The following is an 18,353-nucleotide window of genomic DNA, read 5'->3' as shown; positions in this document are numbered from 1 at the left end:
ATAGTCAGAGAGAGATATAAGATCCTGTTGTGCAAGCGCAGACCGGCAATGCACATTGCGGTTTTCCAGTATTATAACCCCGACACCGCACGCCACGGGCCCCAGAGCAGGCCGGTGAAGCCGCTTTACCGACTGCTCTGTACGTATTACTAGGTACGTAGCGGTTACCATTGCACGGCATTGTTTGCCCGATGGCACTTTTTGCTGACGTAAGGGCTTTTTTTTTTTTTGCTTGCTTCTGGATACTACCTAGGTCAGCGAATGCCTTTCATCGCATAAGTAAACAAACATACCGTATTGTAGCTATCTTACTAACGAATGACAGAGCTACCTAGCAGAGCGATAAGCACCGCCACAGCTGACGGTAGCGGGGTGGCATCGGGTTCTCGGTTGAGAAAGAAAACTTGGAGCTGCACACACAAGAATTGCCCAAATGTCAGCCAGCTAGCGATCGATCGACCAGCTGAGCTCTCGGGAGCGAGTGTGGCTCTTAACTGTGGTGCAGAAGCAGAATTGCAGTTTCCAGCATTACAACCCTGCACCGCACGACAGTATCCCTTCTTGCACCCACCTACTTCAGATCGAGTCCACCACTTTCCTTACCATCGCGTTCTCTATCATCTTCCTCTTTTACACGCCCATCCTTTTCGTTTTGCTCGCGTTATCGAAAGACTTGTAAACCTTTCACACTAGCATCTCAAAATGGTGCTATTATCGCAACCTATCTGCTCGATCTTGCTCGCCTTAAGCTTGCTCTGTAAAGGCGCTTATGGGGAAATGAAAGTTATCGGTTATCGAACGGTTAACAAAGTAAGTTCTACCTGATTTACACTTATCCAATAAGCTTATATCAATGACGCGGGGTTATAGTGGGAAGCTTCCTTCATAAATAGGCGCGGAAAGCCTTATAGAAATAAAGGTTTCGATCGGGACTACGGACGCTACAATCAAATAGGGCACGGCTTTTATCTGAGTAAGTGAATTAATCGATATCGGTAAATCGTTACTTCTTCACTACGCGGGGTTGACAATCCAAAATAGCAAACGAGCCGGCGAGCTGGTCCGGGCCGGTCTGGGTGATCCCGTGGTACTGTGTTATCGAAGCGGATAGCGAAAAGATGGACCAGGTTAGCAAAGTATGGGTGCCCAAGTCTTATGCGAAACCTGTTCGGGGCGGTAAGACCCAGCCAACGCTACTATGGGACTGGGAGGATGAGAACGAAGAAACCATCCTGGAGTATATCGAGTCGCTCAAGGTGCCGGACCCGGCGAAAGCAGTTCGCTTTGCATGGATGCCAAAGTTGCCTGGGAAGGTGCAGATGGTTATCCCAACTGATACGATCAACAATGACGATTTGGGTTTTCGGGCGCAGTGCTGGGATTCTAAAGAAGGGCTAGAAAGCTATTCGGATACGACCGTTGATTGGTCGAGTTGGGTTATAGATGGAGATGCTGGAGATCCTCTCCCTTCCACAGATCCTTCTTCCACGGTGGCTCCTAGCACAGTGGCTCCGAACACAGTGGATCCTAACACAGTGGATGTTGACACAGTGGATCCTAAATCGCGCGGCTGGCATCGGAAGTTGTTGGATTGCATCGGAGGCTTACCATGCGATTTCTCTTGTTGTTGGTAACATGTACGTACCCATACGGAGTAAGGGCTTGTTTGGATAGGTGTGTGGATAGGGAGTTAGACCAGGAGTAAATGAGAGGTGGCCCACCATTTTCGCCTACTCTTACTGTACTACTCGTCTCGCTTAACCAATTGACAATAAGTAGATCAGCCCTGTTCACTGCAGAGTACTTCTTGCAGATAGTATTTCCTGGCAAAGTCTCCCACTTACTTAGGCAAGCGCTAATTTAATTACACGAAGATCTGTAGCAAGCAAGCAGCTGTCCTCGTTGGCAAATGTTTAGATAATCCGCTCGGCGATAAAACTCACTCAAGCTCACCCTCCGTTGATCTGTATCGTTACTTATCTAATGATTACTCACCGCTTTCCCTGACTTGCTCGACGTATTACCTCTTCGTTACCCAATCCTTAGTCTTTGGTAGAGATAATAATGAAGTATTACTTCGGTTATACCAATTGCGATTACTCAGTCAAGGATCGATAGAATGCTAGATGACTTGACACCTGCCAATTATGATCTCTCCTATTATATTGTCTTTCTCTCTCTTCCTGGGATTGACAGGAAGTATCTACGCGGCATTACATAAGACCGTAACCACCAAATTACCATACCCAGCAGCTCTCCAGCTCTCAAGTAATCCCCAAGCCGTATGCATATGTCCATCAGCTGAGATAGATAGCTCATGGGCCATCACATTCCTGACACCAATCTGAGCAGCACAAGAGATGAAGCTGCGAGGCTGCTACCTATCTACCTATGGCATGGCAGCGTCAACATGCATCAGAAGTGGTGCAGGGCCTGCTCAGCACTACTAAAGGTAGTATGCCTCTTCTCCCATCTTTCTTCCATCTCTCTCTCTCTCTCTCTCTTCCTCTCATCTGCCTCCGTTCAAGCTCCAGATATTTTCAAGATGAAAAGTGCCATCCTCAGCGTTGCCGCGCTGGCTACCATCGCGATTGCACATGGTGACCACGCGAACCAAATCCCCATTGCCGGTCCCCATAAAGTAAGCAGCAAATAGACCTCCTGTGCTTGCCAATGTTAACATATGCCAGGCTCTGTGGTATAACACCCTTCCAGGAGATGGTGGGACCCAGGTCAGGATATGTACTGTCCCAAACCTTGGATGTATATATTGACAATTAGCAGGCTGACTCTGTCTTCTCTGGAATCTCGACCTTCGGTCGTCTGCCGTACTTCCCCTGCCTGGCGTCCGACGAGGTGAAATATGACATTGCGTTCATCGGTGGGTACTTCTCTTCTATCCCTCAAACATCAGATCAATGTATCAACGCTAACATGTTGACTTGCAAAAGGAGCCCCCTTCGACACGGGAACCTCTTATCGCCCGGGGGCGCGTTTCGGCCCATCAGGAATCCGTCAAGGTTCTCGCCGTCTCAACCTTTAGTCAGTACTCCCTACAGCAGAGACTGATACCCTTCTTCTGTGCACACAGGCTCACAAAAGATCCGGTTCAGTGGAGGCTACAACGTCCCATTGGAGACCAACCCCTTCAGCAGTTGGGCCACAGTCCTGGACTGTGGAGATATCCCCGTCACCTCGTAAGTAGCACAGGACTCTCTCTTGACATGACATTGACCAATACTAGATATGACAACACCTGGGCCCTCACACAAATCGAAGAGGGGCATAACTCAATCTTAACACGCGCCCCTGCCACCGACGCAAACAAGAAAGGGCCTTCAAAGAATGGGAAAACATTGCCTCGAGTCATCACCCTCGGCGGAGACCACACCATCACCCTCCCTCTGCTCCGCTCCATCAACCGGGCTTACGGTCCTGTGTCGGTCATCCACTTCGACTCTCATCTGGACACTTGGAAGCCCAAAGTCTTTGGCGGCTCCCCGAGTAAGGTTGCTAGCATCAACCACGGTACATATTTCTACCATGCTGCGCAGGAGGGCCTGCTGGCCAACGACACGAACATCCATGCTGGTATCCGTACGACTTTGAGCGGTCCCAGTGACTATGAAAATGACGGGTACTGTGGATTTGAGATTGTGGAGGCCCGGGAGATTGATACTATTGGCATGGATGGCATCATTGAGAGGATCCACGCGCGCGTTGGACACGACAAGCCTGTGTACCTGTCCATTGACATTGACACTCTTGATCCAGCTTGTAGGACGGACAGCTCTACCCGTACCTTTCTCTTCTTCGGCACTGACATGAAATAGTTGCACCCGCTACTGGCACCCCCGAGACCGGCGGCTGGTCCACACGGGAGCTCCGAACCATCTTGAGAGGGTTGGAAGGTATCAACATCATCGCTGCTGATATCGTTGAGGTTGCGCCTGCTTACGACACCAATGCTGAGCACACCACCATGGCTGCTGCCGATGCCTTGTACGAGGTCATGAGCTTGATGGTCAAGAAAGGGCCACTCAGTAAGATGATTTCGAGCGACGAGGAAGAGAGCAAGGATGAGATGTAATCGCTAAGAATGTAATGCCCGAAAGAATCGTTCTAGAAGGAAACAAAAACACGTGAAACGAGTTGAAGAGATGGAATTGCTTGAGCTGGAATTGCTTGAGCTGGAATTGCTTGAGATGGATTGCTTGAGAAAGAAGTGTGGCCAGCGCTGATAGGAAAACGACAGACGAAATAATCCCAAGTTTCCGGAGCCCTCTATTTTGACCAAGTACTACTTCGTGTCACTGACCGTCCAAAGATGCTGAGGTTGAGTAAACGAAGACAGTCAATATCTAAAGACGTAGAGGCCGAAAGTTGAGCCATGTCCGCGAGTTCTTGGACTGCTAGGATATTTCGGCGCTGGACGACACCACCGGTCTTCCGAGACCTTATCCGAGTGTACTGCGAAATCGTGCACTTGAGCATATGACAGGCATCCAAAGCCAATAGTTTTCGCCAGGGCTTGCTTGTGAGGCCATAATTTTGCAAGAGAAAAGACGCATCACACTGTGACATGGCAAGAAGCAGCCTGGATTGTGAGACTAGCTTCGCTGCCTGGGCTATGATACAGGGAGTTCGTCCTCGTGCGTATCGCTCGTACAGTCTTACAAGTACAGTTCCTGATGCCGAAGGTCTGCTAGAGCCACGAGCAGGCTGTGATCTCGTATTCCCAAGGCATGCTCTGCTTTGCGGGATATGGTAATCGAGAAGAGATGTGACGATGCTCCGACAATCTGCGTTCGCAAGAAGGAGGGGGAGAGGGGGCTATTGGGCGATTGAGGCTTCGTCGTCGTCGTCGTCAACAGTCCATTGCCCACCATCCATCTCCACTCCCTGGATATCCTCTGCACGCCGCTCATGACTTGGATCGCTCTCATTGACCCTTCGCACTACCACCAACACCACCAGCACCACCAGTCCCATCCGTCCCGTCCCCTCCATACGAGAACTCCTCCGGCATCTCCATCCCCACCCTCCTCGCCGTCGCCTTGATCCTCGTCTCGTCGTCCATGTTCATACCCGGGTTGTACCTCTCCAGCAGCGTCGCGTACATCCTCTGCGCCTTAAAATACTGGAGGTACTGCTCCGCTTGCTCCATTGGTATCCTGGACTCGGAGGCGATCGTGTTGCGGATGCGGGTCTTGAGCGGCGATGGTTTCTCGGCCAATGGTCTGGATGGCAGTTCGCGCAGGAAAGAGCGGTAGAGGGAGCGCAGCTTGACTGGGTTCGACATTGTGAAGTTGAGGTCGTCAGATGGTAGTAGTGTGATACTGTAGTTGGACTTGCGTTGGTTAAAAAAAAAGATTAGAAAGCTCCTCGGCTGCGCGTCGGCGCGTCCAAGCTCCGACCTCTATGTACATGAATAATTTCTGGAGCTACTGAACACCAAGATCTCCATGTAAAGATCCATAGCGCTCTTTACCAAGATGCCTCGAATATCCAAAATCGCACGGCCTCTATCCCGTACCAACGTACCGCAAAGCATTGTCGAAGCTGCGATAGTCGGAAATGTCCCTTCGAAACCATTCACTTCGTCAGACCTCCGAGCCGGGCTCTCCTACCACTGGGACACCCTCCCCCCAAACGAAGAACAGCTCGCGCACGCCAAAGACTTCTTCCACAGAAGGCCCCCGAAATTCCTCTGGTCGGCTGAGAAATTCAAGACCATGGACTACGGCAGCAGTCCCGAAGTTTGCTTCGTGGGTCGGTCGAACGTTGGAAAATCGTCTCTCCTGAACGCTCTCCTGAACAAGCACATCGCGTTCACCAGTTCGAATCCGGGGAGGACGAAATTGATGAACGCGTTTGCGGTCGGCGGAGAGGATCGGGGCTGGCCACTGGTCGTGCTGGATATGCCTGGTTACGGACATGGGGGCCGAGCGGAGTGGGGGGTTCAGATCATGAAGTACTTGGAGAAGAGGAAGGAGCTGAAGAGGGCGTTCTTGCTGGTGGACGCCGACCATGGGATCAAGGAGACGGATATCCGAACTTTGGCGATGTTCAAGAGTCAGAAAGTCCCGTACCAGGTTATTCTGTCGAAGGCGGATAAGCTTATGAAGTGGGGGACGAAGAATCCCGGGGGGAAGGCAATGGAGGAGGGGTTGCTAAGGTTGGATCAGATGATGAGAAGGGTCAAGGACATAGTCCAGCCGGATCTAGAGGAGGAAGACAGCGTGCTGGCGATTGGGGAGATCATATCGTGCAGCTCTACCAGGTGGATGAATGGGAAGGAACGGCCAGGTATTAATGCTGTTCGCTTTGCTATGCTGAAAGCTGCAGGCCTGGAGATGAAGCCTAAGGTCAAGCTATCTTCGCCGAGCAAGATCGTATCATTCGAGGAGTTGGGAATGCAGTGAGGTTGCCGGAGGCTGCGGATGAAGTCAAGCTGAAGTGGCGGGCGTTTTGCTCATCTGCGCCCGGAAACCTCAAGCGCTTGCCGCTTCCAATTGACAAGCCTGAAATTCGCTTGAGAATGAGGCCCTAGGATCAGGCCCTCTCGACGAAAATGCTTCTGTTAGTAAGCAATCAGGACCGATCTGCTTCACTTCGAAAGACCTAGCGCCCAGTATGGAAACCCACCCAATGCTATTCAGGTCTTGAAGATAATCGTAAGAGCCAACCAGGAATTCTAGACCAAGGAGGCGGCTGTCGCCGGCGGCGAACTCGGTTGAAAGGTCAAGCCTATAGATACTGCCATGGCAAAATGAACCCTACTCTACTCGTATAAATCTGTCGCGTGAATTTTTGAACTATCAATAAGCAACACTGCCAGTGTGCGTGATCCGCTGCGGCGTTGCTAAGAAATAATAAGGCATTGAAGTTCGAGTTTGAGCTCAGAGCTCGCTTAGCGTGTCTACTTGCTTGGGTCATGAGCATGTATACTTGAGATAAGACCATACTAATATAATCATATAATAATAGTGTTGCAGCTGGGTTGAGAGAGCTCTCCGGCTGGACTAGTAACTGCTGATTAAACATTAAAATATGGTACTGACTGTTAGACTATAAAAGAAAGAGCCTCCCACCACATGGGATATCATCACCGCTTCTTACACAAATGAGCCTCTGGCACCTACACTACCCAGCGCTGAATCAACCAGGCTCGAACGAGGTTCGTCTGCGAGAAACTCAGCGCTGATTCTCTATAAGTACCAAGTCAGGTCTTTCCCCAAACAGCGCTGTTTATCCCCAGCCCAACACACTCGGATCTTCACAATCTTTCAACATTGCCTGATTCCTTAATCACAAGCTACCTCTCTTTGCAGAACAATCCCATCGAATCGACAATACCTTCTACCAGAACATATGTAAATCACCAGTCAGGCCATCCGCCTCAGACTTGCGGCAACAGATCTCAACTCACCTCGTCTCGACTTCGGACCGTGGCTACTCCCCCAGAACGACCCGTATTTAATCCGCGAGAAATGCTGCGGTACGCTCGGGAGCAAGACCGAGATGGCTTTCGTGCGTTTCAAACTGCCTTTTACTCGGCAAAGAAGAGCGGCCTGCGAGAATTCGAAACGATCACAGGCAAGATGTGCAGCATGCGTTCACATGTATCGCATGGCGCAAGAGGTTTGAGAGTATCACAGAAAGTCTGGGATACCTTCCAGTTTGGAGACGCATACGTGGGCGTGGATCAGGACTCTTAAGGAGCATCAGTTGCTGTCCTGATCGCTTCGAGCTGTGAAGGAGCGAGCAGGCTCGTGTCGAAAAAGACGCGATCTTGTGTACAATTATGAGCAAGGCTCTTGCTGCTAGCAGATGGCAAAACCCCGGTGAGTGATCTCAGCCTGAATACTTCGCAGTGCTTATCAAGATATGGATCCCCTCCTTCGATGAGGCAACCCCGATTTTGAGTATTACTATACGGGAAGATACCCTGTGGCTGTGAAGGTCTCTGGAAACGCCGCGTCAGCTTTTTGTGAAGGCACCGGATTGAAGGATCCCTTGACATGCTACAGTTCTCTGTTTATCTACCCCAAGCGCGTTGGCAGAAGGGCCTTCCTTGGCTGTAGAGCGTCAGCGACAGGAAAAACGAATAATCAATCATGACAATTGTCTCCTACCACTGTGTTACCGATATCAATCCACACTCACGTTCAAGATCTGAGCTAATGGAATTCCATTACTATAAAGACAATGGAAGGCGTGATAAGTGGTTTCCGGTTCGTTGAGCGGCGGATCGATTGTGACTAACGTCCTTCGACGAGTCGCAAGGATCTATCTTTACGATACCAACATCTTTTTCACAATACATGTCTCTTTCCTTCCAAGAATCATTTTCAAAAATCCCGAGACGATTTTTTCGAAACAGATATGTTTAAACATCCAAGCGCTTGATATACATCAAATTAACCGAAAGGATCCACCTAACTATAACCACAACTCTCATGAATGACTGCCTCCTACTTACTTGCTGATTCTTTTCAGACCGAGCGATTCCCTTGTAGAGGGCTCGCTTATAAGGGCAACAGCCAGCTGGGAAGATGGACGAACTATATATCCTTGGGATAGAAAGCAAGATGACATGGAAACTGGACGCACGTAGGGATGCAGGATGCGACGGATGTTGGGATAGATATTAGGATATTGGATTCGAAGGGATACACAACCGAAGCAGCTGCGGCGGGACGTTTGTATAACTTAGATCGTACCATTATCTGGATCTGCCGGGACAGGATCTGCCGGGACAATCACAAAGCTTTGTTGGCTATCGAGAAGCATATGTCCCCAGCGAATGAGTAGCAGGGCTCTCTGTCAAATTTTCGAGAGCTCGCCTCTACCAAGCAACACGGAAGAGAGTGAATTGCTAAGCGGGAGTAAATAAACCCCTTTTCTCTCCATTTAAGCGAGAGCGGGGTCGTTTCTTGCTAGGGTCATCCGCAGGCCGCAGGATCACAGGTCCTCCTGCGATTCTTCTGTGAACTCCGTGTTATTAATCACTTGAGTGGCTTCACACGTGTCGGAAGATGCTGTGGTTAGATTTTCATTAGGCTCGACGTCTGTAATAAATTAAATGGGCAGGGACTGATACTCATGTGATCATACATATCCATACATATCCATACATACAAAAGCCTTATTATTGGCCATCGTCAACATGTCCAGTCGGCCCCTGACTGGTGTAGTCACAACTGACAAAAGCCCGATCCACCTCAGGCATGGCTTCAGCACAATATTGCAATGTCTCGGCAACATCATGGCATACCTCCAAACTCGTCTTCTCGTCAAGCAAGATGTCAATCTCGACCCAGATCCCATCGCCAGCATGGTAGGCTATCATACTCTTGTAGCCTTGTACCAAAGGACTGAAGCGCCAGGCGAGGAACGTGAGTTTCTCCATGACGCGATCCTCAACTGCGGCACCTGTGAGACGGCTGACATTTTCGAAACACGTAGAAGCCCAGTCGTAGATAATGTAGAGTGACAGGAGACCGGCACCGGCAGGATCGAGCCACCAGGTGTTCGTGGCATAGCCGAGAGTTGGAAATATCAGAGAGAGGGTGTTGAAGACAACATCAGTTTTGCAGTCTAGGTATCATTAGTATTGGAAACAGGAGGAGGAGCAGGGGGTCATACCTTGCCACAAAGCCTGCACTTGCGTCGATGTCTTGATGCGTGAGCATCCGATACCAATGATTCCCTTCACCACAATCGTCGCTACCTGAGCGGCTATCGCAACTGGAGGCAGAGGACTAGCTTTGTGCGGCCCGGGCGCTCTGAGCTTATTGATAGACTCCTCCAGGATTTTCAGAAAAGAAATGATCATCAGAATACTGAAAACAAGAATTCCAAGCGGTTCGAGCCTTCTTCTGCCAACGGGGAATTTTCGCTTCAGGCGTCCAATCTTCCATTGGACCAGCTTGCTTGTCGTAAATACTATTCCGGTACACAGCAAATCAAGAGCCGAGTCTACAAGACTTGCGATGAGAGAAAGGGAACTCGAGGAGAGAGCTGCAACGCTCTTGGCGATGAGCAAAACAATGTTTGCAACGACGTTAATGTTGATAGCCCACGTTGCCTTCTTTGCAGCAGCTCTGCGTTTCTCTCGCTCGTCTTCAGGAAGGAAAGGCTCGATTGCACCCCCAGTGTCTTGCAGCCCGCCGCCACTTTCAGCGACGCCATCACCGTTATCATCACGAGGGTCAAAAGACTCCAAAATGTCGTCCGAAACAGCCTTCACGATAGCATCAACTTCCAGCCAGTCGTCTAGGCGGTCATTCTGGGTCGTGTAAAAGGTGCGAACACCCTTGCTCTTGAATTTCTCGATCTACGTGCTTTCAGTCTATGTTCATTGAGGGTATCTGATATTTAGACTACCTCTTCTTCTGATTTCCGGAAGTTCTCCAGCTTGTCCTGATCGATGGCTGCTAGTAGCTTTTTTTTGAACTCTACCCGTCTTTGGTCATCGACATCTAGATTTGCGTTGTCTCGAAACCGGTAGATTGGGTCCTTCGCCTTCGATGGCCTGTTTCGGGTTCCATTCCTGTTCGAACGGTCATATCCGTTTCCCCCTCCAGCTTCTAGATCTTTTCGCAAATCATGAGACTCTCCCTTCTTAGTTTCGGCATCTCGACCATGGCGAGTTCCGATCCCTCTCTTGCCGGCCATGCTGCGGGATCAGCAAGGCTTCGATATCAACAGAAGCCAAGAAAAATTAGCAATGCAGCTATTCCTAGAGAGATACAATGTCTTTCCTTAAGGCCTTAAGGATTGAGACTCTGACGGGTACGTGCAAGTCGACTTGGCATCAATTTATTGACTAGTATTAGTGTACGAACGTCCAAAGTGATGATGTCGACATATCAGAGCGGAGTGGCGGCAAATCAAGGAAAGCTCGGTACGTAGTTAAGACACGCCGAAATTGCGTACAGGACGAGCGGCTCAACGTTGTGCCGTAGTGAGCGACGTATGACGCACGAATATATCACTCACATCACTCACCTCCAGCTGTGCGGAAATTTTCATGTGTGCCGGCTCCCTATTAAAGGGTTCAAGAACACTGCAGATCTGTTTCTGAGTAGAGCCGATGTTGACATGAGAATTCTAGTAGAGCTGCAGAATAAGACTTCAAGTGCAATCAACTATAAGACTTCACAAGTATTCAGGCAAGCTCTGAACCGCTATCCAAACACGCTAGAATGTAGGTAAGCTGAAGCGAAGTATACCGTACTTGAAGGCGTCTTGTCAGCCAGTCCGTCTCGCTAACGCCCAAATCCCGATGTTCAAACTGGGTAGGCAGGCTGGATTAGGGACTAGGAAATCAGAATTCGCGACACGCAACAAAAGTAGACCGAGACTTGTAATATTCACGCAATTCAAGCAATGTCAGAGAGAGCTGCGTTGACATCAAATGTTACTGCTAACATGCGATGAGTATAAAATTTTGATTGGCACCAATGAATGCAGACAGACAGGGTATTGAAAATAGTTGGCTTTCTCTGGAAGTATAATATGCAAAGTTGACATTGATCGTCATCATATTCTTTGTTTTTCTATTGGAACTCACTCACTCGGACCCAGTGTTTTCTTCGGCGTAGATTCGTTTCCCCTTGGCTTCTAATATCCCAAAACCTCGATATCAAAGGGGCGAACGACCACCTCCACCATAACAAGACCGCCTCTTTTTTTTCTCCGGGCTGCCGGCTCTCCAACAAGCCTTAGAGGCTGCTTCATAACACTCCTGGTCTGCTCTTTATAACTGAGGGTCTTGAAGCCAGAAAATTCCTGTCTGATCAGCACCCACCCTCATCCTGTCTTCCCGTCTCCCTGTCTCTTCGTCGACGCCATATCATCGAACACGACGACCTCTCTGGCGACCGAGTCCGCCGAGTCCGCTTCAATTCGCGTCTAGTTTGTTGACAAATTTCGCTTTACGAAGCCACTATTATAGGACATGGGACCGAAAAGAAATATGGAGCTTAACGTTGTTGATGAGGAGCTCCGTAAGTCTTCGTTAGCGAGTAGCTACTGGGATGATATCGGCCCAACTGGTGGGGTCAACTGCTCATCCCCCTGTGACGGATCTTTTAATCCACTTCTCTTATCGTTTCGTCCCACTTTCAACGTCATTGTAGGACCCACCACAATTGCTCGGTACTTCCTTTGATTTCGACTCACGCTGCACAATCCCTCTACCTATTCCTCGAGACCCCAGAAGTAACCTTCAAGCAAGTGTCGTGCTCAAATCTCACTCAATCGCGTTCGTAGGTACCGGTATGTACCACATCGTTCTGTTGCTGGAATGGCCACTGGCGCTCAGAAGTGGCTCATTTTCAAACTGCAGACAAGACTGACTTTTGCCCAGGAGACAAAAAGCAAAAAAAAAAAAAAAAAAAGCTCCCACTCCAGCCACAATTGCAAATCAAAAATGGCACGTCAACCCAACCTTTTCGCTTTTCCCAACATTGACGCTCTGGCGACGACCCTCCGTGCCTACGTGATCCAATGCCAAAACGCAGGCATTCAACGCCATGATTCCTTCAAGGTCGCTGTCTCCGGCGGCTCCCTTCCCAAGACTCTCGCGCAGGCCCTTCTCTCGGAGCCCAGCTCCCCAGACGATAGGGTAAAATTCGATAAATGGGAAATATTTTTCGCAGATGAGCGCGCCGTACCCCTCGACCACGCCGATTCCAACTACGCGCTGCTCAAGTCAGAACTCCTGGACAAGATCCCCGCCGAGATGGGCAAGCCTACTGTCCACCCAATTGACGTCGCGCATCTGGACGATGTGCAGGAGCTAGCCGATACGTACGAGCAGACACTTGTCAAGAGCTTTGCGCAGCGGGATAGCGTCAAGCTGCCTATCTTTGACTTGCTGCTGCTGGGATGCGGCCCGGATGGACATACCTGCAGCTTGTTCCCTGGGCATGCGCTTTTGAGAGAGACCGACGCGTGGGTTGCGCCTATTGAGGACTCGCCGAAGCCCCCTCCTCAGAGGATCACGCTCAGCTTGCCAGTTGTCACACATGGGGTTAAGATCGCATTTGTGGCTACGGGAGGGGGGAAGAAGGAAATTATGAAGCAGATCTTTGAGGGCGATCTCGGACTGCCTTGTGCGTTGGTCAACAAGGGGGCTGGCGAGCGATGCAGCTGGTTTGTGGATAATGCTGCTGTCGAAGGCGTCTCTTACCCAAGGAGGGGCAGCTTGTGAACCGGACGGAGATGGTAGGCTATATCTTGACGATTGAATGACTATTTGAGCGTGATATTCTTAGGAGTTGACAGACAGAGGGTTCTGGAAAGGCTGCTTCCATTCCAACGTCATCGCAGCAGCACGGGCCGGTTGAGTAGAAGCCCTGTGTGCAAGCATCTCCTCAGGCTGGGAATCTGCGGACGTTAGATGTCCTGGGATCAGTTCAAATGGCATTGGTGTGGGAATCTGCAAGTCATCAATAGAATAGTTTCGAAACGTTGACTTTGAATAGCCACGAGCTCACTGAAGGCAAATATCATTGCTTCAATATGAAGCTAGCTGTACTTTTGAACGCCTCTCTCAACAATAATTACTTGCTCGGCCGAATCTGTTGAATCGCGCCACAGCTTAGGAATATCGTGCATGATCGATTGTCTCGGAAACGATAGACCATATTTTAATAAAGCGATCTATCATGATCAGATGGATCGAAGCAGTATTTGGTATTTGAAGTAATTATTCAGCTCATTCTCTACGTTTCAGACCTTCTGCACCGCCGGCCAGATGCCAAATGCAGCGCTCATGAACAGACGAGACCCCTCGGTCCCTAGGCGACCCCGCTGCTAGTGCACAAGGAGGAGCTCCAACATCATCTACTGTTTTCATTCTGCTTCTCTCCCTCCCCCCAACATTCCGTTCTCATCCGTTCAATTCCACATTGCAGTTATCCAAAACCCTACCTCCATCAAGCCCAAGGGTCTTTCTCTCGTCTACTACCTGCATATCTACGTTAGGAATCTCTCTTCTTTTCACCGACACCAGCCAAACTTCACTCCAAGAAATCGTCTTCAAGATGGTCGACCGCTCAAAGAAACCCACTGCCCTCTCCACAACACCAGGTCTCCCTCCTCAAGCCCAGGTGAACATCACGCACGAACATTCTCGTGTTTCAGCGGTGCTGCCGACAGGGGAGAGCGTCGAGGTGCTGCTGTATGGAGCGACGATCATCAGCTGGAAGGACGGGGATGGCCAGGAGAGACTGTGGTTGAGTGAGGTGGCCAAGCTGGATGGGTCCAAGGCTGTGAGGGGTGGTGTGCCGTTGGTTTTCCCGGTATGTTGTTTTACTCATGGGTGGAAGAACGAGCGGTGTTAGTCGTGAGGGCGAGGTTCTATTGGGCGAAAGGGTCCATATCTTCCAGGCTTAGAGGTGCTGTTTGGAAGATGGCGTCCGACTCGGGAACTGAGAGGAAATCTATTACGTCGAAGAAGACATACTGATATCCCTCTCCTAGGTCTTCGGAACAGCCCCCGATCACGCCGAAACCTCCAAGCTCCCCCAGCACGGCTTTGCACGAACCTCTCGCTGGGAATTCTTAGGCAAAAGCACCTCCGAATCCTCCTCCCTCCCTTCCTCTTCCGCAGGGGATGACAGCGTAAAGCTCGACTTTGGTCTCAGCCCCAGCAACTTGAGCGAAGAAAGCAAGAAAGCATGGCCGTATGCATTCGGACTGATCTACAGTGTCACGCTGAGCAGAGAGGGTCTGAACACCAGCCTGGTAGTGAGAAACGAGGGAGAGACAGCATGGGAGTTCCAGACTCTGATGCATACCTACTTCAGAGTCAAGGTATGCAAAATATCCCTGTATTTAGAAACAAGTGGAGGCTAATTAGTGAACAGGACATCTCAGCCGTCTCGGTAGCAGGCCTCGAATCCTCGCCGTACAGTGACAAAGTCGCTCCTCGCGCAGAGCCTTACACGTCAGACGGTTCAGCGATTTCCGTCTCCTCGAAGATCGACAGAGTGTACACTCCCGCTGGAGGCCCAACTTCAGCAGTAGTCATTTCCGAGGGAGGAAAGAAGAAGTACACCCTTGTACGAGACAACCTAAACGAGGTCGTAGTTTGGAACCCGTGGGAGGAAGATGCGGCCAAACTCGCGGACTTTTCGCCAAACGAGGGTTACAAGGAGATGATCTGTGTAGAGGCCGGTGCTGTTAAGGGATGGCAGAAGCTGGAGCAGGGAGAGACGTGGGAGGGTGGCCAACAGGTCATCGTTGCTCAGAACTGACTCGAAGGTCTGATTTCTAGAATTTGAGAGATGATAAGGAAGTAAATGTAGCAAGGCGTGCGAGGTTCAGAATCACGAACATGAGATGGGAAGACAGGACTTGTATGAATCATGGGAATCCTACTTGGGTTTCCTCCGACTACGAATTTTTTACTGAACATTATGAAGGCATCTTGATGTCAATAAAGTAGATAGATTTCCCTCGCTTAATTCTTGTGTTTCCCGAATTGCGCTGCCAACTTTTGTCAAACCAACTTGATTCAGTGCCCCCCTACTGAGTTGCGGCATGGCTGAGGGGTAGCCGTAGTTTCGTAGCACTTCAAGTGAGCATGTACACCCAGCCATGTATATCTAGCACGCAGCACGGAAACATCCTCACATCCTCGCAATATGCTACTTAATTCGACAAGGAGTATGCCATTGAACGATGTTCATGGCCAATATCTAACTTCAACGCAACGTGTTCTTAACCGTCATAACCTCAAGACGCCAACGCTCCATATATGCAAGTAACGCCTCGTCTCCCATATTCTTTGATCCAGTTCTGCGTTGTCCATGTTCTCCGTTCGTATACACTCCATAGTTTCTCTCCTTCCCAGCTTCCCTCAGAGCCCCAGCATTCGTCTGCAGCCATCCCTAACTCGCTTTTCGTACTCCGGTCTCTGCTCCCTCCACATCTTCGCCGCTTCGACATTGGCGGGACTCTCATCGTTCGGCTCAGCGAGCATGCTCATGACGGAGATCAGGATCTTCTCGACGCTCTGGATGGGTGACCAGCGCTCGGAGGCGTGCTCGTAGTGGTTGGGGTCGTCTCCGGGTGGGTGAAGGATGCTGATGCAAACGAGGCCGCTGGGGTAGACTGCCTTTTCCATTAGCACACTGGTACAAGCACCTATACTCGTCCCTGTATCGTCGTATTTCTTTTGAACTGGCAATCGTGCGACCAGGGAAATGGGATAGGATACGCGACCCACCATTCGGATGCCACACCTCTCCCAGGAAGCGCATGCTCGGCGGTGCCAGCGGATAGTCGCTTGGGAACTTCAGCTCGGCGGGAAAGACGCCGCCTTCGAAGGGGGTGCCCTCTGGTCCTTGGATCAGTGCTTCCCAGAAGAGCAGGTCGTCTTCGGAGACGGGGCCGGCAGTGATGCCTTCGGGGGGGTTGTTGGTCAGGGCGCGGTACTCCTGGAGGAGACGGCGTTGGGCGGTTGACGACGCCATGGTCGATTGTGATTTCGATTTCGATTTTTCTTCTTCGGTCCAAGAAGGGAGGAGGAGGCTGTTGGATTGAGTGGATACGGTTGTTTCGTTGTGTTGTAACAACGTTGTGAATGGTTGTTAATATGACAAAGGAGGATGACGGGCAATTTGATCGGTCAACCCCTGGCCTCGGCTGATGCCACACCCTCCCCGCACCTTCCCCTCTCATGATCATGACCCCTCGAAATATATCAGTTTCTTAGAGACTTACTGCGCAATATTGGGTTTACTTCTACTCCTACACCAAGATTGGCCTCTGGGCTACTTTCACAGCATAGATCTCTCAGCTCTCTCCTACTAGAATCTACATCTTCTGAACCCTTGATTCTATCACCTACTTACCTTCCGCAGGCGAGGTAACGCTTTGATCTGCAAGGCTCTTCTACCTCCCATTCTCTAATTCTCTAGGCCTCCGACTGCCGAATATATATACAGAAATACATCGCCCGTGTCGTGGAGAACATCACCACGTCAATATGGCAGCTTCCAAACCCCTCCGTATCGGCTTCGTCCCCGAGCATTTCTCAACACCTCTCCACTATGCACAGAAACATTTCGGCTTAGACGCAGAGCTCATGCCCTTCCCGTCTGGCACTGGCCACATGATCACATCCCTAAGGAGTGGAGAAATCGATGTAGGCATTGGACTTACAGAGGGATGGGTTGCCGGCTTGGGGAAGGAGGATGTAGAGGGCGACGGAGGATACAGGATAGTAGGAACCTATGTTGAGACGCCTTTATGTACATCCCCATCTTGTCTGCGACATTGAGCTTGCGTTCTGGACACCAGAGCTGATTTTCCATGGGGATACAGGCTGGGCAATCTCAACAGGCTCCAAACGCACCATCTCCTCGGTCGCAGACCTCAAGGACGGCAAAGTAGGAGTCTCGCGCATCGGCAGCGGATCTTACGTGATGAGCTTCGTACTCGCAGATCAGCAGGGCTGGCTTTCCCCTTCGGCGCCTACCCCGTTCGAGTTCACGCCCCTGCAGACGTTCGAGAAACTGCGTAATGGCGTCAACGACTCTACCGTAGATTTCTTCATGTGGGAACACTTCACTTCGAAGAAGTACTACGACAATGGGGAGATCAAGAGGGTAGGAGAAATCTATACGCCGTGGTCCAGCTGGAAGATCGTCGCTTCGACATCTATCGAGCAAAGTGATGCGCGGCTCGAAGCACTGTTCGAGAAACTGGATCAGGGAGTTGAGTATTTCGAGAAGAATCAGGAGGAGAGCGTAAAGTATATCAGTACGGCGCTTGACTACAGCGAGGAGGACGCGAGGGAGTGGTTGAAGACTGTGAAGTTTACGAAGAAGACGAAGGGGGTCGACGTCGGTGTTATTCAGAAGACGGTGGATACTTTGAAGAAGGCGGGCGTACTTGGTGAGAAGGGGATGAAGCCTCAGGTTATGATTGCTATTCAAAAGGGTACGTAGGTAGCTAGGTACCATAAGACTAGCCTCAACTCCAGGATGAATACGGAGGGTATATGGTAACTTTTTATTGCGGGCAATATCAAGAAGAAAGAACATTTGGTATAAGAGAAAAGAGGAGAACTCAATAAAAGTATGACGGATCATAAACCATTTCTCAATCGATTTTCCATTTTATATATCCATTTCTGACCTTTGCTAGTTGAAGCTTGCGATTCTCTTAGACGTTCTGTACGGAGTATTGGTTTCTTTAAGGTGCGGGTACGCCAGGCCGCAAGCAGGAAGCGAGATGAAAGGGGCTTTAGCGAACTGGCTTCTAAGCGAGACGACATGCTCTGGATCTTGATGCTTGCTGCTAGTTCATTCTCCAAATAGTACAAG

General features: G+C 50.2%; 9 protein-coding genes across 9 annotated transcripts; 6 read left to right on the top strand and 3 right to left on the bottom strand.

Annotated features, from left to right (window-relative positions):
- Positions 1-702: 702 nt before the first annotated feature.
- On the top strand, positions 703-1,634 carry L3040_001091 (uncharacterized protein; the record flags this gene model as incomplete). Its single annotated transcript, XM_007293105.2, has 3 exons — positions 703-810; positions 871-973; positions 1,042-1,634. 3 exons carry the CDS (start codon positions 703-705, stop codon positions 1,632-1,634), a joined length of 804 nt encoding a protein of 267 aa, XP_007293167.2.
- A 911-nt stretch (positions 1,635-2,545) lies between these two features.
- Positions 2,546-4,090, top strand: L3040_001090 (uncharacterized protein; the record flags this gene model as incomplete). The annotated part of the gene is made up of 7 exons (XM_007293104.2): positions 2,546-2,641; positions 2,691-2,732; positions 2,785-2,881; positions 2,952-3,042; positions 3,114-3,197; positions 3,245-3,777; positions 3,834-4,090. The coding sequence occupies 7 exons, from the start codon at positions 2,546-2,548 to the stop codon at positions 4,088-4,090; spliced, it is 1,200 nt and encodes a 399-aa protein (XP_007293166.1).
- An 852-nt stretch (positions 4,091-4,942) lies between these two features.
- Positions 4,943-5,302, bottom strand: L3040_001089 (uncharacterized protein; the record flags this gene model as incomplete). The annotated part of the gene is made up of 1 exon (XM_007293103.1): positions 4,943-5,302. One exon carries the CDS (start codon positions 5,300-5,302, stop codon positions 4,943-4,945), a length of 360 nt encoding a protein of 119 aa, XP_007293165.1.
- A 193-nt stretch (positions 5,303-5,495) lies between these two features.
- L3040_001088 (uncharacterized protein) lies at positions 5,496-6,425 on the top strand (the record flags this gene model as incomplete). Its single annotated transcript, XM_007293102.2, has 1 exon — positions 5,496-6,425. The coding sequence occupies one exon, from the start codon at positions 5,496-5,498 to the stop codon at positions 6,423-6,425; it is 930 nt and encodes a 309-aa protein (XP_007293164.2).
- Positions 6,426-9,154: 2,729 nt separating this feature from the next.
- L3040_001087 (uncharacterized protein) lies at positions 9,155-10,683 on the bottom strand (the record flags this gene model as incomplete). The annotated part of the gene is made up of 4 exons (XM_066155425.1): positions 9,155-9,226; positions 9,281-9,603; positions 9,652-10,342; positions 10,393-10,683. The coding sequence occupies 4 exons, from the start codon at positions 10,681-10,683 to the stop codon at positions 9,155-9,157; spliced, it is 1,377 nt and encodes a 458-aa protein (XP_066013441.1).
- Positions 10,684-11,968: 1,285 nt separating this feature from the next.
- On the top strand, positions 11,969-13,225 carry L3040_001086 (uncharacterized protein; the record flags this gene model as incomplete). The annotated part of the gene is made up of 3 exons (XM_007293100.2): positions 11,969-12,145; positions 12,283-12,288; positions 12,380-13,225. The coding sequence occupies 3 exons, from the start codon at positions 11,969-11,971 to the stop codon at positions 13,223-13,225; spliced, it is 1,029 nt and encodes a 342-aa protein (XP_007293162.2).
- An 835-nt stretch (positions 13,226-14,060) lies between these two features.
- On the top strand, positions 14,061-15,275 carry L3040_001085 (uncharacterized protein; the record flags this gene model as incomplete). Its single annotated transcript, XM_007293099.2, has 3 exons — positions 14,061-14,318; positions 14,500-14,832; positions 14,886-15,275. The coding sequence occupies 3 exons, from the start codon at positions 14,061-14,063 to the stop codon at positions 15,273-15,275; spliced, it is 981 nt and encodes a 326-aa protein (XP_007293161.1).
- A 605-nt stretch (positions 15,276-15,880) lies between these two features.
- L3040_001084 (uncharacterized protein) lies at positions 15,881-16,496 on the bottom strand (the record flags this gene model as incomplete). The annotated part of the gene is made up of 2 exons (XM_007293098.2): positions 15,881-16,134; positions 16,250-16,496. The coding sequence occupies 2 exons, from the start codon at positions 16,494-16,496 to the stop codon at positions 15,881-15,883; spliced, it is 501 nt and encodes a 166-aa protein (XP_007293160.1).
- A 515-nt stretch (positions 16,497-17,011) lies between these two features.
- On the top strand, positions 17,012-17,975 carry L3040_001083 (uncharacterized protein; the record flags this gene model as incomplete). Its single annotated transcript, XM_007293097.2, has 2 exons — positions 17,012-17,276; positions 17,350-17,975. The coding sequence occupies 2 exons, from the start codon at positions 17,012-17,014 to the stop codon at positions 17,973-17,975; spliced, it is 891 nt and encodes a 296-aa protein (XP_007293159.2).
- Between the last annotated feature and the right edge of the window lie 378 nt (positions 17,976-18,353).

This window comes from Drepanopeziza brunnea (assembly GCF_022702325.1).
Source record: "Drepanopeziza brunnea f. sp. 'multigermtubi' strain 214-2 chromosome Unknown ctg1, whole genome shotgun sequence".
Classification (NCBI taxonomy): Eukaryota; Fungi; Ascomycota; class Leotiomycetes; order Helotiales; family Drepanopezizaceae; genus Drepanopeziza; species Drepanopeziza brunnea.
This window is presented reverse-complemented; position numbering and strand designations above follow the sequence as displayed.